The following is a 21,684-nucleotide window of genomic DNA, read 5'->3' as shown; positions in this document are numbered from 1 at the left end:
AATAAGTATTTTTGATCCTGCCCCACCCGTCTCTTTGGATTCAGGAAAACTAATAGCTAAAGGCAACTTTTCCCAGCTTTATTCTTAAGTTGAAAAATAGTGTGGTATTAAAAATATCTTGCTTCCAAGATAACAGAATTTCCTAAAGTCCAGCATTTCTTCAATAACTAAACTTCCTTATGCCTTTTCTTAACACACAAGACAGACTAAATACATAAGACAGCCTTCATATATTAAAGAGCAGATGCTAATTATTTAATTTAAAATATTCAATGTATTTTTAAAACAAATTTATAATCTCAAATGAACATGTAAACAATTTGAATAACTTAATGCAATACAATTATCTCCCTAAACTAAGCTCAGTGTCCTAAACTTAGTCTCATAATGAATATTTGAAATAGAGACCTCCAGTACACATTCTTCTTACATTTGACTTTTTAACATAACCAAAAATAGTTTGCTTAGGATATCTTATCCAAGTAACTCTTTAAAGAATTTGATCATATTTACAACTTTAAATATGACCAAACTGATCTCTATCCTCAAGAATGGGAGGTCACTCAACTAGTGTTAATTATTTCCAATCACTTAGGCAAACAACTTTGCTGTTAAAGTCCTAATAATTCATACAGCAAACAGCCTCCATCTCCCTAACATCTTCCTGTGTACCACAGGCCCAACATTGACTGAGCTAACTCCGGAAAGCATGCAAAAACTGAAATCTCCTGTCCAAATATCTCATGTCTATTTTGCATGAACTAACGTTATTGCAATCCACAAAGGAGAGAGAGAACCCATACACCAAAACTTTTCCTATGTCTATTTCATTCAGAATGCTGGTATTTGTTAAAGTAATAGTTTCTATTTATTTTATGACACTTTTTATTATTTATGATACTTTTTATGGTGTGGAGGGACACAACACAATGCCATCTACAATTATGTGGTGCTGAGGATCGAACCTGGGTCCCGCCTGTGATAGGCGAGCACTCTAGCATTGAGCCATAAAAAGTAATGTAAGATTTCTGATACCCAACAGAATTGTGAAAATGCAAATATACTTTCACTATTAATGACTGCAAGCATGATGGAAATTATTAAGCAGTAAACTTTAGGAATGTTATTTAGTGTTATACACAATTAAAATAGTGGTTTGGCTTTTTTTCTACTTCAAATATAAGCTTGATAGAGCTTAAACTATATAAGATGTTAAGACCATTATTAATGGTAGATTCACATAAGCTACCATTAGGAACAGCACCTCCATGTACACTGTGGTTGTACATAATAAATCCATCTTCTGTTACCTAAAGTTTGGATTATTTTTACAGTATGACTTCTTTCTCTAAATTTCATAGAAAATGATACTCAATGCATTATTCTAATTTGTTATTACAAAACATTCCTCCTCTACTCATATTGGAATAGTTTATATCTATTAGCTTATATCTTTACAGTTACCTCATTTTCTCTTGCAACAAATAATTTGTTTGGACCACATTTTAACGTCATGAAACTGATTAAAGGGCCCAAGAGGCTGAGTAAGTTATATAGCAAGCATCTATCACTGTTTCAGCCCCTGTACAGAAATGATTTCTGCAGACATCTGATCGCTTCCAGGATGTCTGACTTCATCCAGGCATTTTTTCACAATGGGCCAAAGTCTGAGAATGTCAAGACAGTCTCCCTTCAGTGATATATAGAAATATATATAAATTTCTTAGAATGACCACTGCCAAAACCTAGAAGAATGCCCAGAAAAAGCCAAGATGAAAGTAATGCAGAAGACATAGAATAAAATCTAAGAAAACTTTTCTTTTTTTAATATTTATTTTTTAGGTGTAGATGGACATAACACAATGCCTTTATTTTTATGTGGTGCTGAGGATCGAACCCGGGTCCCGCCCGTGCTAGGTGAGCGCTCGACCGCTGAGCCACAATCCCAGCCCCAAAGAAAACTTTTCGTATAAAGTGTTACATGAAAGACATCAGATATGCAAAGACCAAATTGCACACCCACCTGCCTGTGATAGCAGGAAATGCCTCTGAGGGGACACGTGACCCTAAAGCAGACACAGACTCCATTCTAAGCCCTGGCACCTTCACACGCCCCCTGAAAATTCAAACTAGGCTATAAACAGGAAGACTGGAGGACTGACAACAGTGAGAGCATCTGAGGGGTCACCAAGTTTCAGGAAAAGCTGCACAGCACATGATTTGCTCTTTCTAACCCTATACATTTCAGAATACAAGGGCACTGAAATCCAGAACTCAGCAAAAATGAAACAACCACCTCTGCCATACTCTTAAGAATAAAGAATATAAGCTTCAATGGAAAAGGCTTCTTAAAAAGATTAGAATCAAGTAGGAAAGTAATTGCTACAAAAATGATATACTAACTTTTTATCATGATGATGAAAATAGTATCTAACAAAATTGAACCAAATTATTAAGTTCAAAGGCTACAATATTTTTAAATAAATTACATTAAAAGGATTGTGGAGGTTTTGAACTTAAACAACAAAAAATAATTTCTATTCATTATGGTACTTCTAAAGTTACCCAGTACACCCATAGGCTATACACACACGAAAGCTAATTATTTCAATTAATGCTGTTACATTACCTAAACATTTAAACATGTTAATGATATATGTATCCTCTTAACACTGGGAAGGAATTACAGAAGATTTTCTACTACAATTATTGTAATGGGACTTGCTGTTGAGCTCCTGCTCAGGGGTCATGGAGTAGAAATGGTTCTTGATTGCTCATGTTCCATGGATACAAGAGGGAAACCACCTTATTTCTGTTATAGCGCATATGGTTCTCCTGCCCCCTCAACCTTGGTGTGTCTATTGCAGTCCCACTCTGGGCCTTCCTAATATTCTCCAGGAGATTTTGGTTTTTACCCTCTCACCAAATTTTACTTCCCCCACCTTATTCACTTCTATGGTAAAATGATACTCTCCATAGGGGGCATTTTCCATTTAAAGGAAATAGCGGGGGAAGGGTAGGGAAAAGCTGTTAGGGGAAGTGGCATGTTGGGTTTCCACACTGAAGAACTATAGAAAACAGAGTACCAGAGGAAGTGAGCTGGAATAGCAGGTGGCAGCACGATTCCTGAAGGTAGGAAATGTGAGAACTTGAGTTACTGCTGAAGGCCAGGACCAAATCATGTCACAGGCAGACAAAGCTTCACAAAAGAGAGGGCAAGACATTTCCCAGAGTGCTGTAAATGTCATGAGCGGGACACCAAAATCACCATGGACACAACATGCACGGAATCCAAGAGTGCTGAGGAATATGGAGCTAAAAAGTCCAAAGAGGGTAGAAATGGCCTGGAAGGAAAGGGGGTGACAGAAACAGGTCACGGTCTGAGAGCATGAGATTCCAAGGTTTGGAAAGCAGCAAGGAAGACAAAAGGGCACATACCAAACCCCAGGAGTAAAGGGAGAGATTTGGGAAAGAAGAGAGCCAACTCACAAAGTGGTCAGGGAGATTGATGGTGCTAGGGAGAGCCATATTTCTCTGAGGAAGAAGAAGGTTGAGGATCCAGGGTTTCATTAACAGGTTAACACTCAGTGTCAAATGGCACAAGCAGAAAGCTTCAGGTGCCAGGGGAAAGTGGAACATCAGATCAGAAACATGATGTACCGAGACACAGGGGCAATAGTCCTGAAGGCAAGAATTCTGCCTCTATGTTCTGGGCTCTTGATACTGACCACCTGTGATAGAAGGACAGCAAGAAAAACATGCCCATCAGCCCTGAGTCTCAAGGCAGAAAGGAGGGGAGATGTGTGCTGAGGGACAGAGCGGGTGGGAGTCTTTCCAGATCACAGAAGTTCTACAGACATCTCTTCACCCCCTCCATGCTGATGGGGACACAAGGCAGGGGCTATCTTAGCCAAAGGGGTACAGCTGTAGAGCCAAAGGAGTGAGGCTTTGTGTTACCTTCCTGCTCACGAATACACAGAACTACTCCCCCACATCTTTTTCTTAAGTGTTGATGCACTAGAATAAGTCTTTATATATTCTTATCCCTTTTCTTCCTTCTTCAGTCAACTGGTCTATGATCTTGAGACTTGGAGTCTTAATTCATCTGCACTACATTTGACCCTTAAAAGATATGCAGTAAACAAAAAGGAGGAGGCAGTAGAGAGTGGTAACAGGATGGCTTCTTTAGTATACTGATAAACACCGCAATAGTGCAAGACTTTGCTTTATTGACACACTTTATGGAAATGACAATATTAACAGGAACAAAGCCTCTTAAACAAAGCTTTGAACCTATAGCACCCTCCATGTTATGAAAATCTATTCTTGCTTTTTTCTCTATACATCAATATATTAAGAACACTGGAGAAGACATAGTTAAGACTTAGTTAACCATTCCATCTTACAGCTATACTAATATTTTTTAAATGAGGCATGAAAATTCAACTCCAATAACACAATAACTGCTACTCAAGCCTTACTACCTTAAAAAAAATAGTAGCAGGATTCCTACTACTCCCTTGATATTGTTTAAGTGTCATAATTTTTTCAAGTAACTGTAAAACTGAACTGAAGGAACCACACAGATGTCCCAGAGATTCCTATGATGTGCATCACGTGTCCCATCCCTCTCAGTATGCCACTGACAAAGACCATCCTGAATTCTGTGATACATCAGCACTCATATTTTGTATTTTAAAGTCTTTTTACTTTTATTATTCTACAATTATCTTCAATGGCAATAAAAAATAGAGACTTCTATTTTAGAATTTAAAATATAAAGTAACTTACAACAAAATATATCTGAAATGATACTAGGTCAAATAAAATACACGAGGATGGTTTATCCTATCAACCTATCTCTGTACTTTCTTTAAAAATAGCAAATTATGAAAATCTGTTCTTGCTTTTTTCTCTATACATATTGATCAATATATTCTACAGAATCTTGCAGTTGTTTTTTTTTTTTTTTGTGTGTGTGTGTGTGTGTGTGTGTGTGTGTGTGGTGCTGGGAATCTCGAACCCAGGGCCTTGTACATGTGAGACAAGTGCTCTACCAGTTGACCTATATCCCCAGCCCCAGAATCTTAGAATTCTTTTTTTTTCTTTTTAATTTTTTTGTAGTTGTAGATGGACAGAAGCTTTTATTTTGTTTATTTTTATGTGGTGCCAAGGATCGAACCCAGTGCCTCATATATGCTAGGCAAACGCTCTGCCTCTGAGTTACAGCCCCAGCCTTGGAAGATTATGAATCTTGCAATTCTTAATCCCTGTTAGTCAAAACATCAATTCTGCCACAGAACCATTTATGTATAATAATCAATAATCATTTAGCCTATTATCTCCCACCTGAAATAGTCCACAGAGGTTAACCAGCAGTAAAAAGCAAAATCATAACCTTCTCAGCACATCATCAAAGAGCTTTGTCAAAAAGATTTTTAAAGACGCCCTACTAGCCTGAACTATCACAAATGATGCCTGGCTAGCCAAAGCACTCACTGTCCTGACCTCTATTACCCTCTCTACCCCCAGACCATCCCCTCTGCCTTCTCCATGCTACTGGGATATCTCTCTTACTTTGATGTGGCTGCATTTTATATTATGGTTAGCTTTCTAGCCCATGTTTTCCTTTTGATTTCTTTGGATATAGTGAACCACTTTTGAGTTGAGGAGTCAAAGGATTGAGGGATTCTGAAGGAACCCTTCCCTACCACGCAAAAGGAAAGTGAGAATAGGCTTCATTTTTATTTTTTGTCTTGATAAGACTTAATTCTTTCATTCATGGAATACTATGTTTTACCCTTTCTTATCTAAAGACAGAAATAACACACACCACAGGCTGAAACATGTCTGTATACTGCAGGAGGTAGTCTGACATCTTGCTAGAAAGCTAACCATAATATAAAATGAAGCCACATCAAAATAAGTGACTCAGGCTTGTTTACTACATAATAGCATGATCATCTAAAGAAGACAAATTTATTTCAATATTCACTTTAATAAAATTTTATAAATTTTTATAAAGCTGATGCTGTTGACTTAAGTTTGTAATTCTGAAATTAAGTTAAGTTTAAATTTTAAAATAACTTTAATACAGTTAGAAAAATAAAAGACACATGGAGTTCTAGTCTTTAACACGATTTATCTGTACCAAATAAATAACTTAAGTTGATGAATTAATTTTCCTATTTGTAGTTGAAGAAAATATGTGTGTGTGTGTGTGTGTGTGTGTGTGTGTATACACACTCTAAGGTTTTAATTTAGTAATAGAAACTGGGCAGTCTGAATGAAGATTCAAGTAAAGAAAGCTGATGAAATTATTTCAAAGGACAAGTTATTGGAAATACATAAAAATGAATTAAAAAAATCTTTGCCTTTTAACAAGAACCACAGAAATGCCCCAATTTATATCTAGAGAGTCTTGTGTGGGATGCCTAATTGTTTTTTAAAAAGAGCACATTTTAAGAGGAAACATAAATAATCCTAACATAATGCTAGTAATAAATAAAACAAAACATATAATCCAAACTGAATCATCAAGGAGTCTTCAAACCGAGCTTATCACATACATTTTCCAGGACTGAGAAACTGTTGAACACTGACAGAGACAGTTCAACTTTCCAGCAAGATTTATTTTATTTTTTGATTCATTAATCTCTCTACCATATTTAGATATATTTCATATATATATGATAGACCTTTATTTATATGTGGTGCTGAGAATCAAACCCAGTGCCTCACATAGGCCAGGCAAGTGCTCCACCACTGAGCCACAGACACAGCCCCTAGATATATTTCTTATTTCTCAATATTTCATTGTAAAAATAACTTTCCGTTCTAAACCTACTCTTAAATTATGATTCTGAAACATAATTAGATATTAATCTGATCTTGGTGGAGAAAGGGTGGTTTTTCAACTTTTTTAAAAAATGCTACATAAGAGGAAAGTACAGGGTGAAAAATCACTCAGGTAAAATTAAAAGAAATTTACCTAAACTATGTCATTTCTCTGTTAAACTATTATTACACTTTTCTTCACTGGAAACCAAAAACAATACATAATTTGAAATGAAATTTTAGAATCTTTAATGTGCCTACTTAGTTACCAACTGATAGCCAACAGTATTCCTCAAGACAAGAGAGTTCATAAGTAAAACTTTGAGAGTCACGTTTGGCACCTTTGTGTCCAAGAAATATGCTACTCTTTATCTTAAAGATCTCAGCAGAATGGAAATGAAGTAGGGAGATAACAGTCACTAATGCTGCATACAGACCAAACCACCTCTGCACCTGCAAATCACCTGAAGAGCTGGTGGTAGAAGGCTGCTGGCCCCCCAGTGGCCACTTTCTCTAGAGGCCAGCTGTGCTTATCACAATGTATCTACATCCACTCTTGGCAGATCCCCTTCACCTGGAAGTCCCTTTGTTACTCTTAAGCCTATAAGAGGTTTGTATTTCTTTCCTTTAATTATCTGTTATTTTTTAATTAAACAGTTGTTACACTGGTCTAAATATGTAATATACATGTACCATTTAGCCGTCTCTGGAGTGCTTCTTCTTCTAGGGTAATAATATAAATTTGCTCATCCAGGTCTTCAAGAATCTAAATTTAAAGACAAAACTATTCAATTATATAACATTACAAAGTTCTTGTTTATTGACTATTTAAGCTACTTGGTCTATTATTTCAGATAATATATTCACTCAAATAACTAAGAACCCAAAATAAAATGTCCAAACTATTTTATTTATAAATTAAGCATGTTTTATAGACGTTGAATTTATTTTCTACAATTTAGTGTATAAATAAACACATCAAAACTTTATTCTCACAAAATCTACATTCATATAAATTGGATATTGTTAAAGTTTAAACTAAAAACATCTGCAGTTTTCTCAATGGCAAACAAATGTATGAATTTTAAAGAGTCAAAAAGCTAAATACAGCAAATATGTCTTCATGCCAAAGCTGTTATTTTAGAGCCGGAAGGAATGATCATCTAGTCCAACATTTGTCCTCCCATTTATATTTACTGACAGAATTTCTAGTTCAAGGAGTCTATAAACTACATCAGTAACATGCAGAACCTTCCATTTATGTCATGTCTATACACTAAAAACACTCCATGAATATAATATTGAACACTGATGATATCAAAATCATCTGACTTAGTATTGGGAATAATATTCGCAAATTATATTTTTATATTGTGTACATCGAAAGTATGAATATGTAACAAATCCCACCATTATGTACAACTATAATACACCAAAAAATGTAGAAAAAATATAAAAATAAAGTCAATATTTTGTATCATCTCATTTAGACATGACCCATTGCCAATATGTGCATATATAGAAATACACTGATCCTGTTAATCTATACAATGTTAATAATTATAATCTTTAAAAAAAAAAAGTTGAGACCAAAACAAACAAATCATCCAACAGACAGAACCCACTCACTATGAAGCCATACAATAGTAAGAAAAGAACCTCACTCGTCAATTACTGATTGTATGGAATATTACCTGCACTGTCTTAAAAACTGATAAAACCTAATGCTTCCAGTTCTGCCTTTGCTAACATAACCATCCTTCTATGAAAGGGGAAAACATGAAAGAAACCCAGAGCTGGTATCAATGTTCTCTATCATTCAAACTCAAAACTACTTACTCAATCATGAGGGGTTGGTGAACAAAGTGCAATAGTGGAAACTGTGTACCCTTTCAGCTGCCTAATATGATATTCCTAAATCACTCAATCCCTATCACACCTGGAATTTTAATAGTTTATGTTATATTTATGTAAAGCAATCCAAAAATCTCCAGTCTTTCAATAAGCACTTATGGTCCTAGAACTAAGCTATCAGTGGGTGGACATACCATTTCTTCCCCCAGGAAGCCTAAACCTGAAGAGGGCAACAAATAAATAATTAGGATGAATTAATGATGAATAAATAAAAAATGACAATGAATGACTGTCCTATGAGGGATAAGGAATGGGAAGAAGGGGAGGAAGTCTTCTCCAGATGACCAACAGTGAGGCCTATCCAGGGAGACAATACTTAACCTGAGACAAGTGGCACATGCCAGAAGGTGTGATGGTCCTAAGGGAGCAACAGAGTGGCCCTCTGACAGAACCAGTTGGATAACAAATCAGAGGTGCCTACACAAGTGGACAGGGGTATACCTGTATGGATCATGACAGGAAGGCTCTCTCCTATCAAAGCATTTCATCACTTTCTACTGTTTCGATTAGAACTGACCACTTCTGCTTCTTTTACTTGCAAATTACTGAATGTTACCTATCATCACAGGTGCTGAATGAGTGACAGCATTAGCAGGACAGAGGTTCATATGTCAAGTGCCCATGAGCATCATACCCTTGATTTCTACAATACCATAAAAACACTCCCACCATCACCATTTTATACTCCAAAAAACAATGGCTTCCCAAGAAATGCTCTCTGCCTTCAAAGCCTTTGCTCTACTATGAACTAATGAGGGCTTAAATATGGGTCAGACATAGTCTTTGACCTCAAATGGTAGAAGAGGTCAAATGAATTCAAAAAGTAATTATAGGATTAAAATCAATGTCAAAAGTGAGGCTTAAATAAAATGTTCTGAAAGGTTGGAGAAAGAAAGATTACTGCCAGTTAGGGAGAAGAAAGTCTTGGCCAGTGTGGCTGATGGCTGGAGCACATCACCCAGTGACCTGAACTGACAAGAGGAAGATAGGCCTTTCAACAAAGGAAACCATACAAGAAACACAGAGGAGGAGAGGTCCACTCTGCAGGAAAGCAGCAATGTTACTCTGGAGCTCAAGGAGGAACAGAACAGTGCTCCAAAATGGACTCTGAAGCCAGCCTCTGTGTTCAAACCTATTCCATCACAGATCTGTGACCTGGGACATGCCATCTCCCTGAACTGAAGTTAGTTCAGCCATAAAATAACACCACCTAACTCATGGGTTTCTCATTTATAACACCACCTAACTCATGGTTTAATCATCAGGAGGCAATGAAATTTTGTGTCCGATACAGTGCTTATCACTACGGGTTGTATAACCAACCACTGTTATTATGTGTTAGGAGTACAAAAGAGGCAAATGTAAATATGGCTTTGAGGAGGTCATTAATAAGAGACAGGTTTGGGAGAAAAATTAGCCTGAGGAGGGGAGACAAATAAGGAGTTTGGTTCTACATGCTGAGCTTGCAGCTCCATGAAGTACTGGATAGCATTTGAGGTGCTAAAGGCTATTTCCAATGTCTTCTCATTAGAATCAGACATTTAGAGGTGAGGTCAGAGTGGCAGGGATGGCCCAGAGCACCCAGAAGAGCATTAGCAGAACTTCAGAACACCAGAGGACCTTAGGCCTCTTTTTATAGGAAGCAGGGAGAAACTATAGGAATGCAGTGTCACAAAGCCTCTCTAAGATTTGACAGCATGTGTGCTGTGGGTGTGCATACATTTATGGAGTAAATATAAAGTTAGACTTTATTTTTAAAAGATATGATGAGATTATAATTTTCAAAATTAAATAAGCATTTACTAAATAATTATCTACTACAACATTTCCTCAGGGTTTTCCTTTAATGAATCACCGTGACAGGGGTGACAAACCCATAACTAAAATGACATAGTATTAGTCAGTTAAAAAGGTGAACGTGAGAAATGCAGAGGAAGGAGTTTGATTCTCGGCCTAGAGCAGAAACACACGAGGTTCAGAACCAGGCAGAGCCTGCGGCTGATGCTGGAGTAGGTAAGAGGGACAAAGGCATGACTGGAGGGGAGTGTCACAGAGCCTTGCGGGAGCTAGAAAAAGACTGCAGAGGGGTAGGAGAGGTCAACAGAATGGGCTAGGAAAACCCGAGAGCATGAAGGAGTTAGAATTGAATTTGTCAGCAATGACTATCCAGTGAAAATAACTTAAGTGGCAAATTCCTAATTACAGCCAAGAAACTATTTTCTCATTATTAAATATCTGACAAAATAGTTAAAGATAAAAGAAACTTAAGAATAGGTCATCAGAATTACTATCAATTCAAAATCATTTTTAAAGGCCTTAAGACACTTATTTATTTATTGTCTTTTGAGTCACATATTTTATTTTTTTCCAATTTTGTATTGGTTCTTTTTAATTATAAATAGCATTAGGTTCATTGTGACATAATTATAAAAGCATGGAATATAATTTGATCTAATTCAATCCCCAGTATTTCTCCTTTCCCTCCACTCCTCCCTCCTCCTACTCCCTTCTCTGTACTCTACTGATTTTTTTGCTATTGAAAATCATTTTTCAATGAATATAGAGAGCTGGGCAATCCCTGCAACATGGGAGGTTGAAGCAGGAGGAACACAGGTTAGATGCCAGCCTCAGCAACTTGGAGATATGATCTCTCAAAATAAAAAGCTCTGGGTAATGTAGTTCAGTGGTAGAGTGCCTCTGGACTGAATCCCCAGTACCACCAAAAAGAAATAAATAAAAGAATAAGCAAAGTATAATTCAATTATAATATATAATATGCAAATTTTCAAAAGCATTCTGCTTTATAAATGAAAACATGCAGTTAATTTTCAAACAATAAAATTGTTTGATATAAAGCAATGAATATCTGTAAATATCTGCAATAATTTTCTCTTAAAATTGCCTAGCCAAATTTTTACCAAAGTGCCTATAATTAGTACTTTTAAAGCAAAAACAAATATGGTTTCTAAACATAAAAAAAGATTTTAAAAAATGTAAAATTTAAGTGGTAAACCTACAAAAATACTCTATTTCTAAAGGCTAATTCACAATCTAAAAGAAGTTCAAATGTAAACATACTTAATTAATAAGCCAAATAATTTGTAATGGAATACTTACTGCTGGCTTCACTAGCAACTGGCCCATTACTGTGAACATGCGGGAAAGGCCAACTGGTGTACACACTGCAGAAATGAGAAGACCACCAACAGAGAGATATATACTTTAGAGCTCAGAAAGATAAAGCACAGAAAAATAAAACAACTCAAATAGCATTGTTTTAAGTAAATTCTTGACTCCAACAGATTCTCCCAGTTCTCTGTCAGAAGGTTCTTGCATTTCATCCATGAAGAGACTAGAGGCGCAGTGTGAGGGGCGGGCAGTGTGACATCTGATGAAAGGTAATTAAGGCGAGAGAAGGTTCAGGACACTTAAGATTCTAACAGTGGGATGACAATAAGTACTTTTGTTTAAAATAAATTGTATAAAACCAAGCAAAGAACAGATTAAATTTCATGTACTGGTAGAAGTGAGAACCTGAAAAGAATATTTAATAGTGACAACTATAGTCTTAAGTCCTTTGAAATACATTTAACAACTAATCCCTAAGATAGGATGTGATGCCTCAAGTAAAACAAAACAAGTTTTGAAATAAAAATCACAAAATCATCACATATTAGCCTACCATTTCCATTTAAAAACAGACTCTGGTGCTCTGAATGAGTTGGGGTGGGGTACTGGACATGTGAACAGGAAGCGAGCAAGACAGAGTATAAGAATGTGTGTCGGGGGTGTCCCTCTCTCTTTCTTTTTCCAACCCAGCAGAAAGGCTTTCCTCAGAGAATAAAAAAAGCATATAATTATTTCAAGATTTCAGTTTATCGAATTTATCTTGAATAATTAAAAATTTTCCAAGTTGTTAAGGAATCTCACCAGGAAGCTTTCTCATAATTTCCCAGAATACAAAACAACTACTCTCCTATCAATATCAGGTCAGAAAAATACTTACAGAGAAGTAACAAACATCCCATCAATGATATACAGGAATATAAATAGGGTAGGTAGAACTCCCAGAGGTCTATAAAAAATGTAAATAACTTTAATAAGTTCAAAATACTGCACATTAAGATGTTTTATCTTGATATAGGCTGACTATATTTAAAGTATAATAAACATTGTAATTGCTTATTTGAGTGTACTAAACCATATAATTTCTAAATTGTATGAATAAAAAAATATAAAATAGAAGGATAGAAAATAACCCTTTTGCAAAACCTGTTTGGAGGAAGGAAAAAAAAAGAGCCTCTCTAAAATTTTAAGAACAGAAACCAATTAATTAAAAATAAAAGGCTTCTTACTCATTCTGTATATATAAAACAAACGTATATTCATTTCTTAAATACATCTCTTAAATACATCTAAAGTCTTCTTAATTCTGTAAATCAACATCAAGGGTGAACTACATAAAGAATGATTTAAAATGTTATTAAAGCCATATGTAATTATACCCCAAACTATGGTCTCCATCATAGAAACTGATTGATACAAGTGAATCCGCACCATATAAAGATTCCATGCTTGCAGCATCATTGTCAATCAGTGCTGAAGCCACCCACACTATCCCAAGAATCAGTAATGCCAGCAGCAGCAGCATGACCAGAGTTTCCAAGATGCGGGCTCGTATTCCCTGAAAATGTGTGAGAGAGATGATTTTAATATCTTATTTCATTTCATGAACAATTAGGCTTCAGTCCATATAAAAGCTTATATAATCCTTTGGGAGGAATGGAAATACTTTTATTAGATTTATTTATATATTTATGAAATTTACCTTGTTAATTTACATAATGTTTATTACATCTAAATTTATTTGAATTTTTATTTATTAAAAAATATAAAATGCTTAGTTTATAATGAATAGACTGAGTTTTCAAAATTATAGTAAATACTATCAAGCTTGGAGTAAGCTACAAAAAAATTATGAAAACACTTTATGGAACCATTTTGAATAATTACTTTCCTAACACTTTTCACAAAGAAAATAATTTATGAATTTCTGCCCATGATTCTAATCAAGGGGCTCCAAGGCAGTTGTTGCAGCAGAGGGCCAGTCTGGGCAACACAGCTTGGTGGGAGCATGGTGCACCAACTCCCATGGCAAGAACCCACACAGCAGCTCGTGGCCTCGGGAGCCCTCTAGCGTGCAGCTGCAGAACTACTTGCTGCAATCCAACACCACAAACTCCAAGGGTACTATGGCAACTGCACATACTTCCCTTCTCATATTTGATAGAATTTGTGCTAATTCACAAGGCTGGAATATAATAATCATTACGTACATTTTCAAATGTAAAATAAATTCTGACCTAGGGACCAAACCAGAGGCCAGACTTTTAAGCTTGAAAACAAGACAAACACAGAAACTTCTTTATACTCCTGCAAAGTCACCAAATAATTGTTTCTGTACCTAAACTTAAAGATGTATATTATTGTTTTATACCTATAACATCTAACACAACAAAATTATAAGTATATATGTGTTTCTCAATAAATAATGTCATCTTTCACTCCATATTAAATAAAGACCTAAAACATACATTCATTTCAATTTTGTCCTAAATATTCTTTTCTATTATCTCAATAGCAGAAATAGGATACACTTACATCACAGCACCCTAGTTACACAAATTCAATATAGAGAGGAAATGTCTTAAAGCCATGGAGACTTAGTCCAAGGCCTGCGTGAGAACCTGAGGCGAGTGGCTTTCTCTTGCCAACCCCTCAACAGTATCATAGCCTTGCCACAGGGTTGCCCTTGGCAGACTTGAAACACTACATGGGATGTGAACGCCAGCTCACCCGAAGCACACACATTAAGGAAGGCTGGAGAACCAGGACCAACCAGGTCTGCGTCTTAATACATGAGCTCTAACACCAAGCAGCTATTGTTCACCTGAGAAGAAACTGAAAAAGTCATAAACTGCTACAGCCAAACATAATGGCCAGCCACAGTATTTCTTTACTGGAGAAGCTTTTAAATCTCCACTTCACAACTTCATACACCAAAACACACCATCACCTTTCAGTGGTGATTTCACCCTCTTTTCCTCCCACCCTCTCTTCTAATCAACAGTCGATACACATTAAACATTCTGGTGCCTATACACAAAACAGGTAAGGAGAGAGGAGGACTTTGGCAGTGTGTGTCATGCCCTCCCAGCTACCTTTTCTGCCTCCAGCCTGTCCCCAGAAATATGTGAGATAACCAGCAGGGTTCCCAAAACATGTAACTCGTGGGTTTTAAGAGTCAGGATATCTGAGCTAAATAGTTTAATATTGTTGGATTATAATACAGTAGGGCTCTAGGATCTGTCTGAAACTTAATATTCAAAAAAATTATAAAATTAGGTAGAGAGAAGTGATGGGAGGGGAGGGGAGGGGATGGGGGGATAGGAAAGATAGTAGAATGAAACAGACATTATTATTACTGTGTGTATATAGGTGACTGCATGACCAATATGATTCTGCAACCTGTCCACTCAGAAAAATGAGAAATTATATCCCATCTGATTCAAATGTATGATATATCAAAGTCATTGTACTGTCATGTATAACTAATAAAACAAATAAAAAAGTTTTAAAAATTACAATTATGTTAAATAATTATAATAACATAAGTATAAGCATCATGATAATAAATTTTGGGAAGCCAATCACAATAAGACTTACAAACTTCTCTGGCTGTCAGGTAAGAAATATTTGTTAGCAATTCCACTTGTTTTCTTCAAACACACCCCTCAGTTGGGAGGCACCTCTCCTCAGTCTCTGCCATTTCTCGACACCTGACAGAGGCAGAGACAGTCTTATTCTGGGCTGCCTTCTTAGGATGAGTATAAAAGCACTCAGCCTTCCATCTGGACTGTGCCCTCTGAAGCAGAGGACAGACCTGTTTACTGCCAAGGACAATAGAGACATGACCTCCAATCACAGGTCAGACAGGCTTGCTTGCAGCCCATAATGAATGCTGTGGGCTCCCCAAGCCTGGGTCTCCTCAGCTGTGACCCACACGCACCGTGGGGCAGGCAGCCTCTATCTAGCTGAACATGTTGCGCTGTGGGGCTCAGGGTCAAGAGGTACCTCCTCAGGAAATTTTTGCCCTTACTGTGCTGTGTATGACAAAGCCCTCTGTCTCTGACCCAGAAATCTCATGTCTCCAGCCAAAATCCACAAACCTGGCAGGCTGTCAGCTCTCACGCAGGATAAAGTCTCAGAGCCTTCACAGGACTTGTCAGTTTTGGCATTATAGAAAAAAAAGAACAAGCACCCATCCAAGTTGGGCTAAGGAATATGAAAAGACTATCCAGATCTAGCAATGATCCCAAATAGTGGGCAAGCTGACAAAGAACTCCATGCACCGACTGCTGGTGCACATCAGAAGCCTGTGCCATAGAAAGGACGTGGACAAACCCATGAGTGCCATGACTAGCAGGATGGACGTCACCCTGACTGGAACAGTAAGGCCAGCAATACCAGCTTAGAGATCTCACAGGCATGATGCTGAATGAAGAAGTCCTACGCTCAGTAAGTGGTGCCAAGAATGAGGCCACAGAGCTTTGTGTCACCTGAAGACATTAGCAATTTGGTTTGGCCACAAGCAGTCATAAGGTCACTAGGGATAAAGGTTCCTTGCTTAATGGGGCAGGCCATGGCCTTCTCCAAGCTCCATCGTCTCTCACACCCTACCCCAACTCAAATGCCACACAAAGAAGGACAGGTGGGCTAAAGTGGCAGTCTCTCCGTCCTGAGGGGAAGGGAAATCACACGTACCCACGTGAGCATGAAGGGGACTGCAGGCAGGAGGGCCTCAAACTTCTATGGCTCTGCTGACTGTAGTGGCCCAGGGCACCCTTCTAACTGGGCCTGGGAAATGGCTACACAGAACTGCTGGTAAATGATGAAAAAAAAATTAAATAGAGACAAATATAAATAATTACCTGTTTGGTTACACACTAAAATGCAGTGACAAAAAAAAATTTTGAAAGAAGTGATTTAATGATGATAATTCTAGTCATCTTACCAACAACTTGATGTTTAGATAGAAGGAGAAAAAGAATTCAAGAAAACCTCCATTTTAAATAGAAGTCATTTAAATTATGTCCCTTTTTATTCTGGTAATAGAGAAATTGAAATAATGCTATTAAAAATTTAAGAATAACACTAATCTTACTAATATCAAAGTCACAGTACTGGGCTGGGGTTGTGGCTCAGCGGAGAACGCTCCTCTAGCACATGCGAGGCCCTGAGTTCAATCCTCAGCACCACATATAAAAAATAAATAAATAAAATAAAGGTATTGTGTCCAACTACTTCTAAAAAATAATAAATATTTTTTTTAAAAAAGTTACAGTACTAGGACCTGGTATCAAAAGCAATATTATTAAGCTTTTATAGAAAAGAACAATCAACATAGTAAAAAGCAGAAAACAAGTTTAGCAAAATATTAACAACAAAATATATAAAAAAAATACTGACACAGAAAACATAAAAACCAAATATACCCACTATAACTATATAGGCAGATTAGGTAAAAAAAAAAAAAAAAAAAAAAAAAAAAATCAGCTGTATAAGCCATATCTATAATAAAACCATACTAAAAAAAATCAGTGAAAGCCATGCATGGTGGCACATGCCTATAATCCCAGTGGCTAAGGAGGCTGAGGCAGGCAGATAGCAAGTCCAAAGCAGCCTCTGCAAAAGCAAAGTTCTAAGTAACACAGTGAGACTCTGCCTCTAAATAAAATACAAAATAGGGTTGGGGATGTGGCTCAGGGGTCAAGTGCCCCAGAGTTCAATCCCCAGTACAAAAAAAAAAAAAAACTCATAGGGCAAAGAAAATTTGTATTCAGACATTCAAATAAGTTTTATTATTAAGGAAATAAAGTGCTCAAAATTTACAAAACCTGGGCTGGAGTTGTGGCTCAGTGGTAGAGTGCTTGCCTAGCAAGGCCTGGATTTGATCCTCAGCACCACATAAAAATGAAAAATAAAGATATTGTGTCCACCAAAAACTTTTTATTAAATATTTATTTTTTAGCTTTTAGGTAAACTAAAAAATAAATATTAAGAAAGAAAATTTGCAAAACCTAAAAAAAACCTAAATAAGACACAATAAAGGAAGAAATTAAATGTAGTAATTAACAGGAAAAAAAAAGCAAAATAGTAAGAAAATTAAAAGATGGCTCTTTAAAAAGGATTTAGATAACTATCTGACTAGAACAATCAAGAAAATAAAAGAACAAAACCGCAGGAATGAGAAAAAATACAAACAAGATACAGAATACATTTTCAAAAGAACTCTTGTCAATGAATTGAGAAACAGGATGAGATGGGTAGGGTCCAATTCTAGGAAATATATGTTGTTAAAACTGACTCAAGCAGAAGAGAGAGAAAAAACAAAAGAACATTATCCTTTGAAGAAACTAAAAATATTGGCAAAGAACTTTTTTCAGTAAAAGCTATTAGCATGATTGTTTTACAGATGAGTATATTTGAAACTTCCAAATAACAGAATTTCCATGCTAATTTTATTCCAAAAATAGTATGAAAAGTTACATAAACAATTTTTTCAGATATTAAAGATAAGCATATATACACACAAACTGAACCTACACATCCAACTATAAAAGACTGAATGAATTATGACACTTCTGCAGAGTAAGAAGCTATGTCTTAAACTATGAGAAATGTTCATAACACAATTCCACCATGTGGAATTAAAGTCTGCAGACCTCAATCTTTAAAAGTACATTCAGAGCAAGCAAGTGTAATCAGTATTATACTAACAGTCTTTATCTCTAGGGTTACAATTTTGGAGAGTTGTTTTTCTTATACACTTTTATGCTTTTCTATTTTTTCCAAATTTTCTATAGTGAGTATATGTGACTAAATAATTTTTAAAACAAACTAATATTTCAATTTTTTTCTTTTTTTTCTTTTTATTTTTTTCATCTTTCATACATTTGATTCAAGTGAGTTATGCATTTCCATTTTTACCCCAAATACAAATTGCAGAATCACATCAGTTACACATTCACAATGTTTACATAATGCCATATTAGTGACTGTTGTATTCTGCTGACTTTCCTATCCCCTACTATCCCCCCTCCCCTCCCCTCCCATCTTCCCTCTCTACCTCATCTGTTGTTGTTCCGTTCTCTCCCTTCCCCCCCCTTTCCCCTCACAACCTCATATATGTGATTTCGTATAACGATGAGGGTTTCCTTCCGTTTCCATGCAATTTCCCTTCTCTCTCCCTTTCCCTCCCATCACTCGTCTCAGTTTAATGTTAATCTTTTCCTCATGCTCTTTCCCCCTGTTCAGTTCTTAGTTGCTCTCCTTAAATCAAAGAAGACATTTGGCATTTGTTTTTTAAGGATTGGCTAGCTTCACTTAGCATAATCTGCTCTAATGCCATCCATTTCCCTGCAAATTCCATGATTTTGTCATTTTTTAGTGCTGCATAATACTCCATTGTGTATAGATGCCACATTTTTTTTTATCCATTCATCTATTGAAGGGCATCTAGGTTGGTTCCACAGTCTAGCTATTGTGAATTGTGCTGCTATGATCATTGATGTGGCAGTATCCCTATAGTATGCTCTTTTAAGGTCCTCAGGGAATAGTCCGAGGAGGGTGATAGCTGGGTCAAATGGTGGTTCCATTCCCAGCTTTCCCAGGAATCTCCATACTGCTTTCCATATTGGCCGCACCAATTTGCAGTCACACCAGCAATGTACAAGTGTACCCTTTTCCCCACATCCTCGCCAGCACTTATTGTTGTTTGACTTCCTAATGGCTGCCAATCTTACTAGAGTGAGATGGTATCTTAGGGTGGTTTTGATTTGCATTTCTCTGACTGCTAGAGATGGTGAGCATTTTTTCATGTACTTATTAATTGATTGTATGTCCTCTTCTGAGAAGTGTCTGTTCAGGTCCTTGGCCCATTTGTTGATTGGGTTATTTGTTGTCTTATTGTTTAATTTTTTGAGTTCTTTGTATATTCTGGAAATTAGGGCTCTATCTGAAGTGTGAGGAGTAAAGATTTGTTCCCAGGATGTAGGCTCCCTATTTACTTCTCTTATTGTTTCTCTTGCTGAGAAAAAACTTTTTAGTTTAAGTAAGTCCCATTTGTTTATTCTTGTTAAATTTTTTTCTTATAAAAGTTAAATTCCTCAAGATTGTCACCCAAAACACAACTTAAAATTTTCCTAGTTCAGTTTGTAAACTAGACAGTACAGTAAGCTGGTTAAAGCCTCTACTCTAGCAATTAAATTGACCGCTGGGTTCAAGTATTGCTTCTGCCACTTAGCATATAACCCTGCAAATTACTACATTTCAGCCACTTAGCATATAACCCTGCAAATTACTACATTTCAGCCACTTAGCATATAACCCTGCAAATTACTACATTTCGGCCACTTAGCATATAACCCTGCAAATTACTATATCTCTTTGTGCCTCAGTTTCCTCCTGTGAAGAGGGGGATATGAAAAGCACCCTCACCTCACAGGGCTGCTAGAAAGATCAGATAAATTAGTATGTGCAACATGCTTAGCACAGTATCTGGCACTCAGTCAACACAATGTAATAGTTAACACATGCTTCACATTATCACTTCTGATAATTATCACTTCTATTTCCAAATCGATGTTTTACTACCCTCAAATACCATCTTATCATCCTCTTCCCCTTGTCTCTGCCACCTACAAACCTATAAGAAGCAACCCCATCTTCCTTCATGAATAGGAAGCCACCTAGCTCCTAAGTGGCTGCCGTAATGTCCTCTGCCCTAATAAGTACAGTACAAGCTTGGGTCCAACTAACTTAACCTCCATTTTACCATAGCTGCCCACAAATGTGCTAATAATGCCTAACATCTTCAACTTCGAAACTGCTCTCAGTTCACAACCTCCCACTGTTCTCCAGTTTCAGACCGCTGACTTGGCCCAGGTGCTTGTGATCATAATTTCTTCTTGCCTGACCTCTCCAATCCTCCCATCGGTGCTGTTCACTTGCCTGCACTGTGAACTAGTAGTGCGTTTTCGTGACAATCCAGTCTCAATGATGTTCTAGTAGTCCTTGCCCCACTGACTTCCACCAGGCCAGCTTAAACAATTCCTTGAATGACTTACTCCTTGAACTCTCAACCCTGTGAAAGAGATTCACAAAACCATCAGAAACCTTGGCTACAACATTCTAAAGTGGGCCTCAGTGTTACTTGGCTATCTTAACACTGGCTTTTGGCTGGTTTTAACAATTCCCATCATGGTTTTTAAAGCATTTTCCTTCCTTTGTGATCCATCCTCTTCTTTCTTCCAACTATAGCTGACTTTATCTCTACCTCAGTAGGATATGGCAGAGTGGCCTGTGACCCCCTCGGCTTTCCTCCTCTACCCTGCTTCTGTATGGTTTTCTTTGATCCTATAAAAGAAGATACTTTGGGTCTCTTTTCTCCCATAAATCAATCCTAGATGGTTATCTCTTCACAAGCGATTATTAGAGTTTCTGAAACAGTGGCATGCATCAAAGTTACAAGGGGCTTGCCCTTTCCTGAACACTGATCCTGAAGCAGTAGCTCAACTAAATCTGGGTAAGATGGTTCACTGATACACTGTTCTTTCCTTATATGCTCTGACTCCTCCTGTAGCCACAACCCTGAATTGTATGTTTCTAGACCAAATCTTACCACTGTGACCAAGGCCCATAAAAACCAACTGCAATCTTTCCTAAGATACACACAGGTACCCTAAACTTATTTCTAGAATCAATTCATCATTTTATTCCCTGTATCCGCTCCTCCTTCAGTGAAATGTACCTCAACAGTATCATTATCCACTTTGTTTATGCCAACACTTGTGAAATATCCCTGTCACCTAA

At 36.9% G+C, this 21,684-nt stretch overlaps 1 protein-coding gene across 11 annotated transcripts in view; it reads right to left on the bottom strand.

Annotated features, from left to right (window-relative positions):
- Positions 1–21,684, bottom strand: part of Lmbr1 (limb development membrane protein 1) — a 154,700-nt gene that overhangs the window by 47,372 nt on the left and 85,644 nt on the right. For 7 of the 11 annotated variants that reach the window (XR_013092942.2, XR_013092943.2, XR_013092944.2 and 4 more), the window contains 4 exons: positions 13,309–13,435; positions 12,758–12,826; positions 11,869–11,933; positions 7,531–7,603 (listed from right to left, as the gene is read on the bottom strand). Coding sequence is in view for 7 of the 11 variants with exons in the window: in XM_076873062.2 (XP_076729177.2) it covers positions 7,531–7,603; positions 11,869–11,933; positions 12,758–12,826; positions 13,309–13,435 (334 nt within the window). In the remaining 4 variants the exon portion in view is untranslated. Of the gene's footprint in view, positions 1–7,530; positions 7,604–11,868; positions 11,934–12,757; positions 12,827–13,308; positions 13,436–15,477; positions 15,556–16,575; positions 16,660–21,684 lie in introns of those variants that run through there. The other 4 variants (XM_076873112.2, XM_076873120.2, XM_076873082.2 and 1 more) reach the window with 4 other exon arrangements.

This window comes from Callospermophilus lateralis, chromosome 1 (assembly GCF_048772815.1).
Source record: "Callospermophilus lateralis isolate mCalLat2 chromosome 1, mCalLat2.hap1, whole genome shotgun sequence".
In the NCBI taxonomy this organism is placed as follows: domain Eukaryota; kingdom Metazoa; phylum Chordata; class Mammalia; order Rodentia; family Sciuridae; genus Callospermophilus; species Callospermophilus lateralis.
This window is presented reverse-complemented; position numbering and strand designations above follow the sequence as displayed.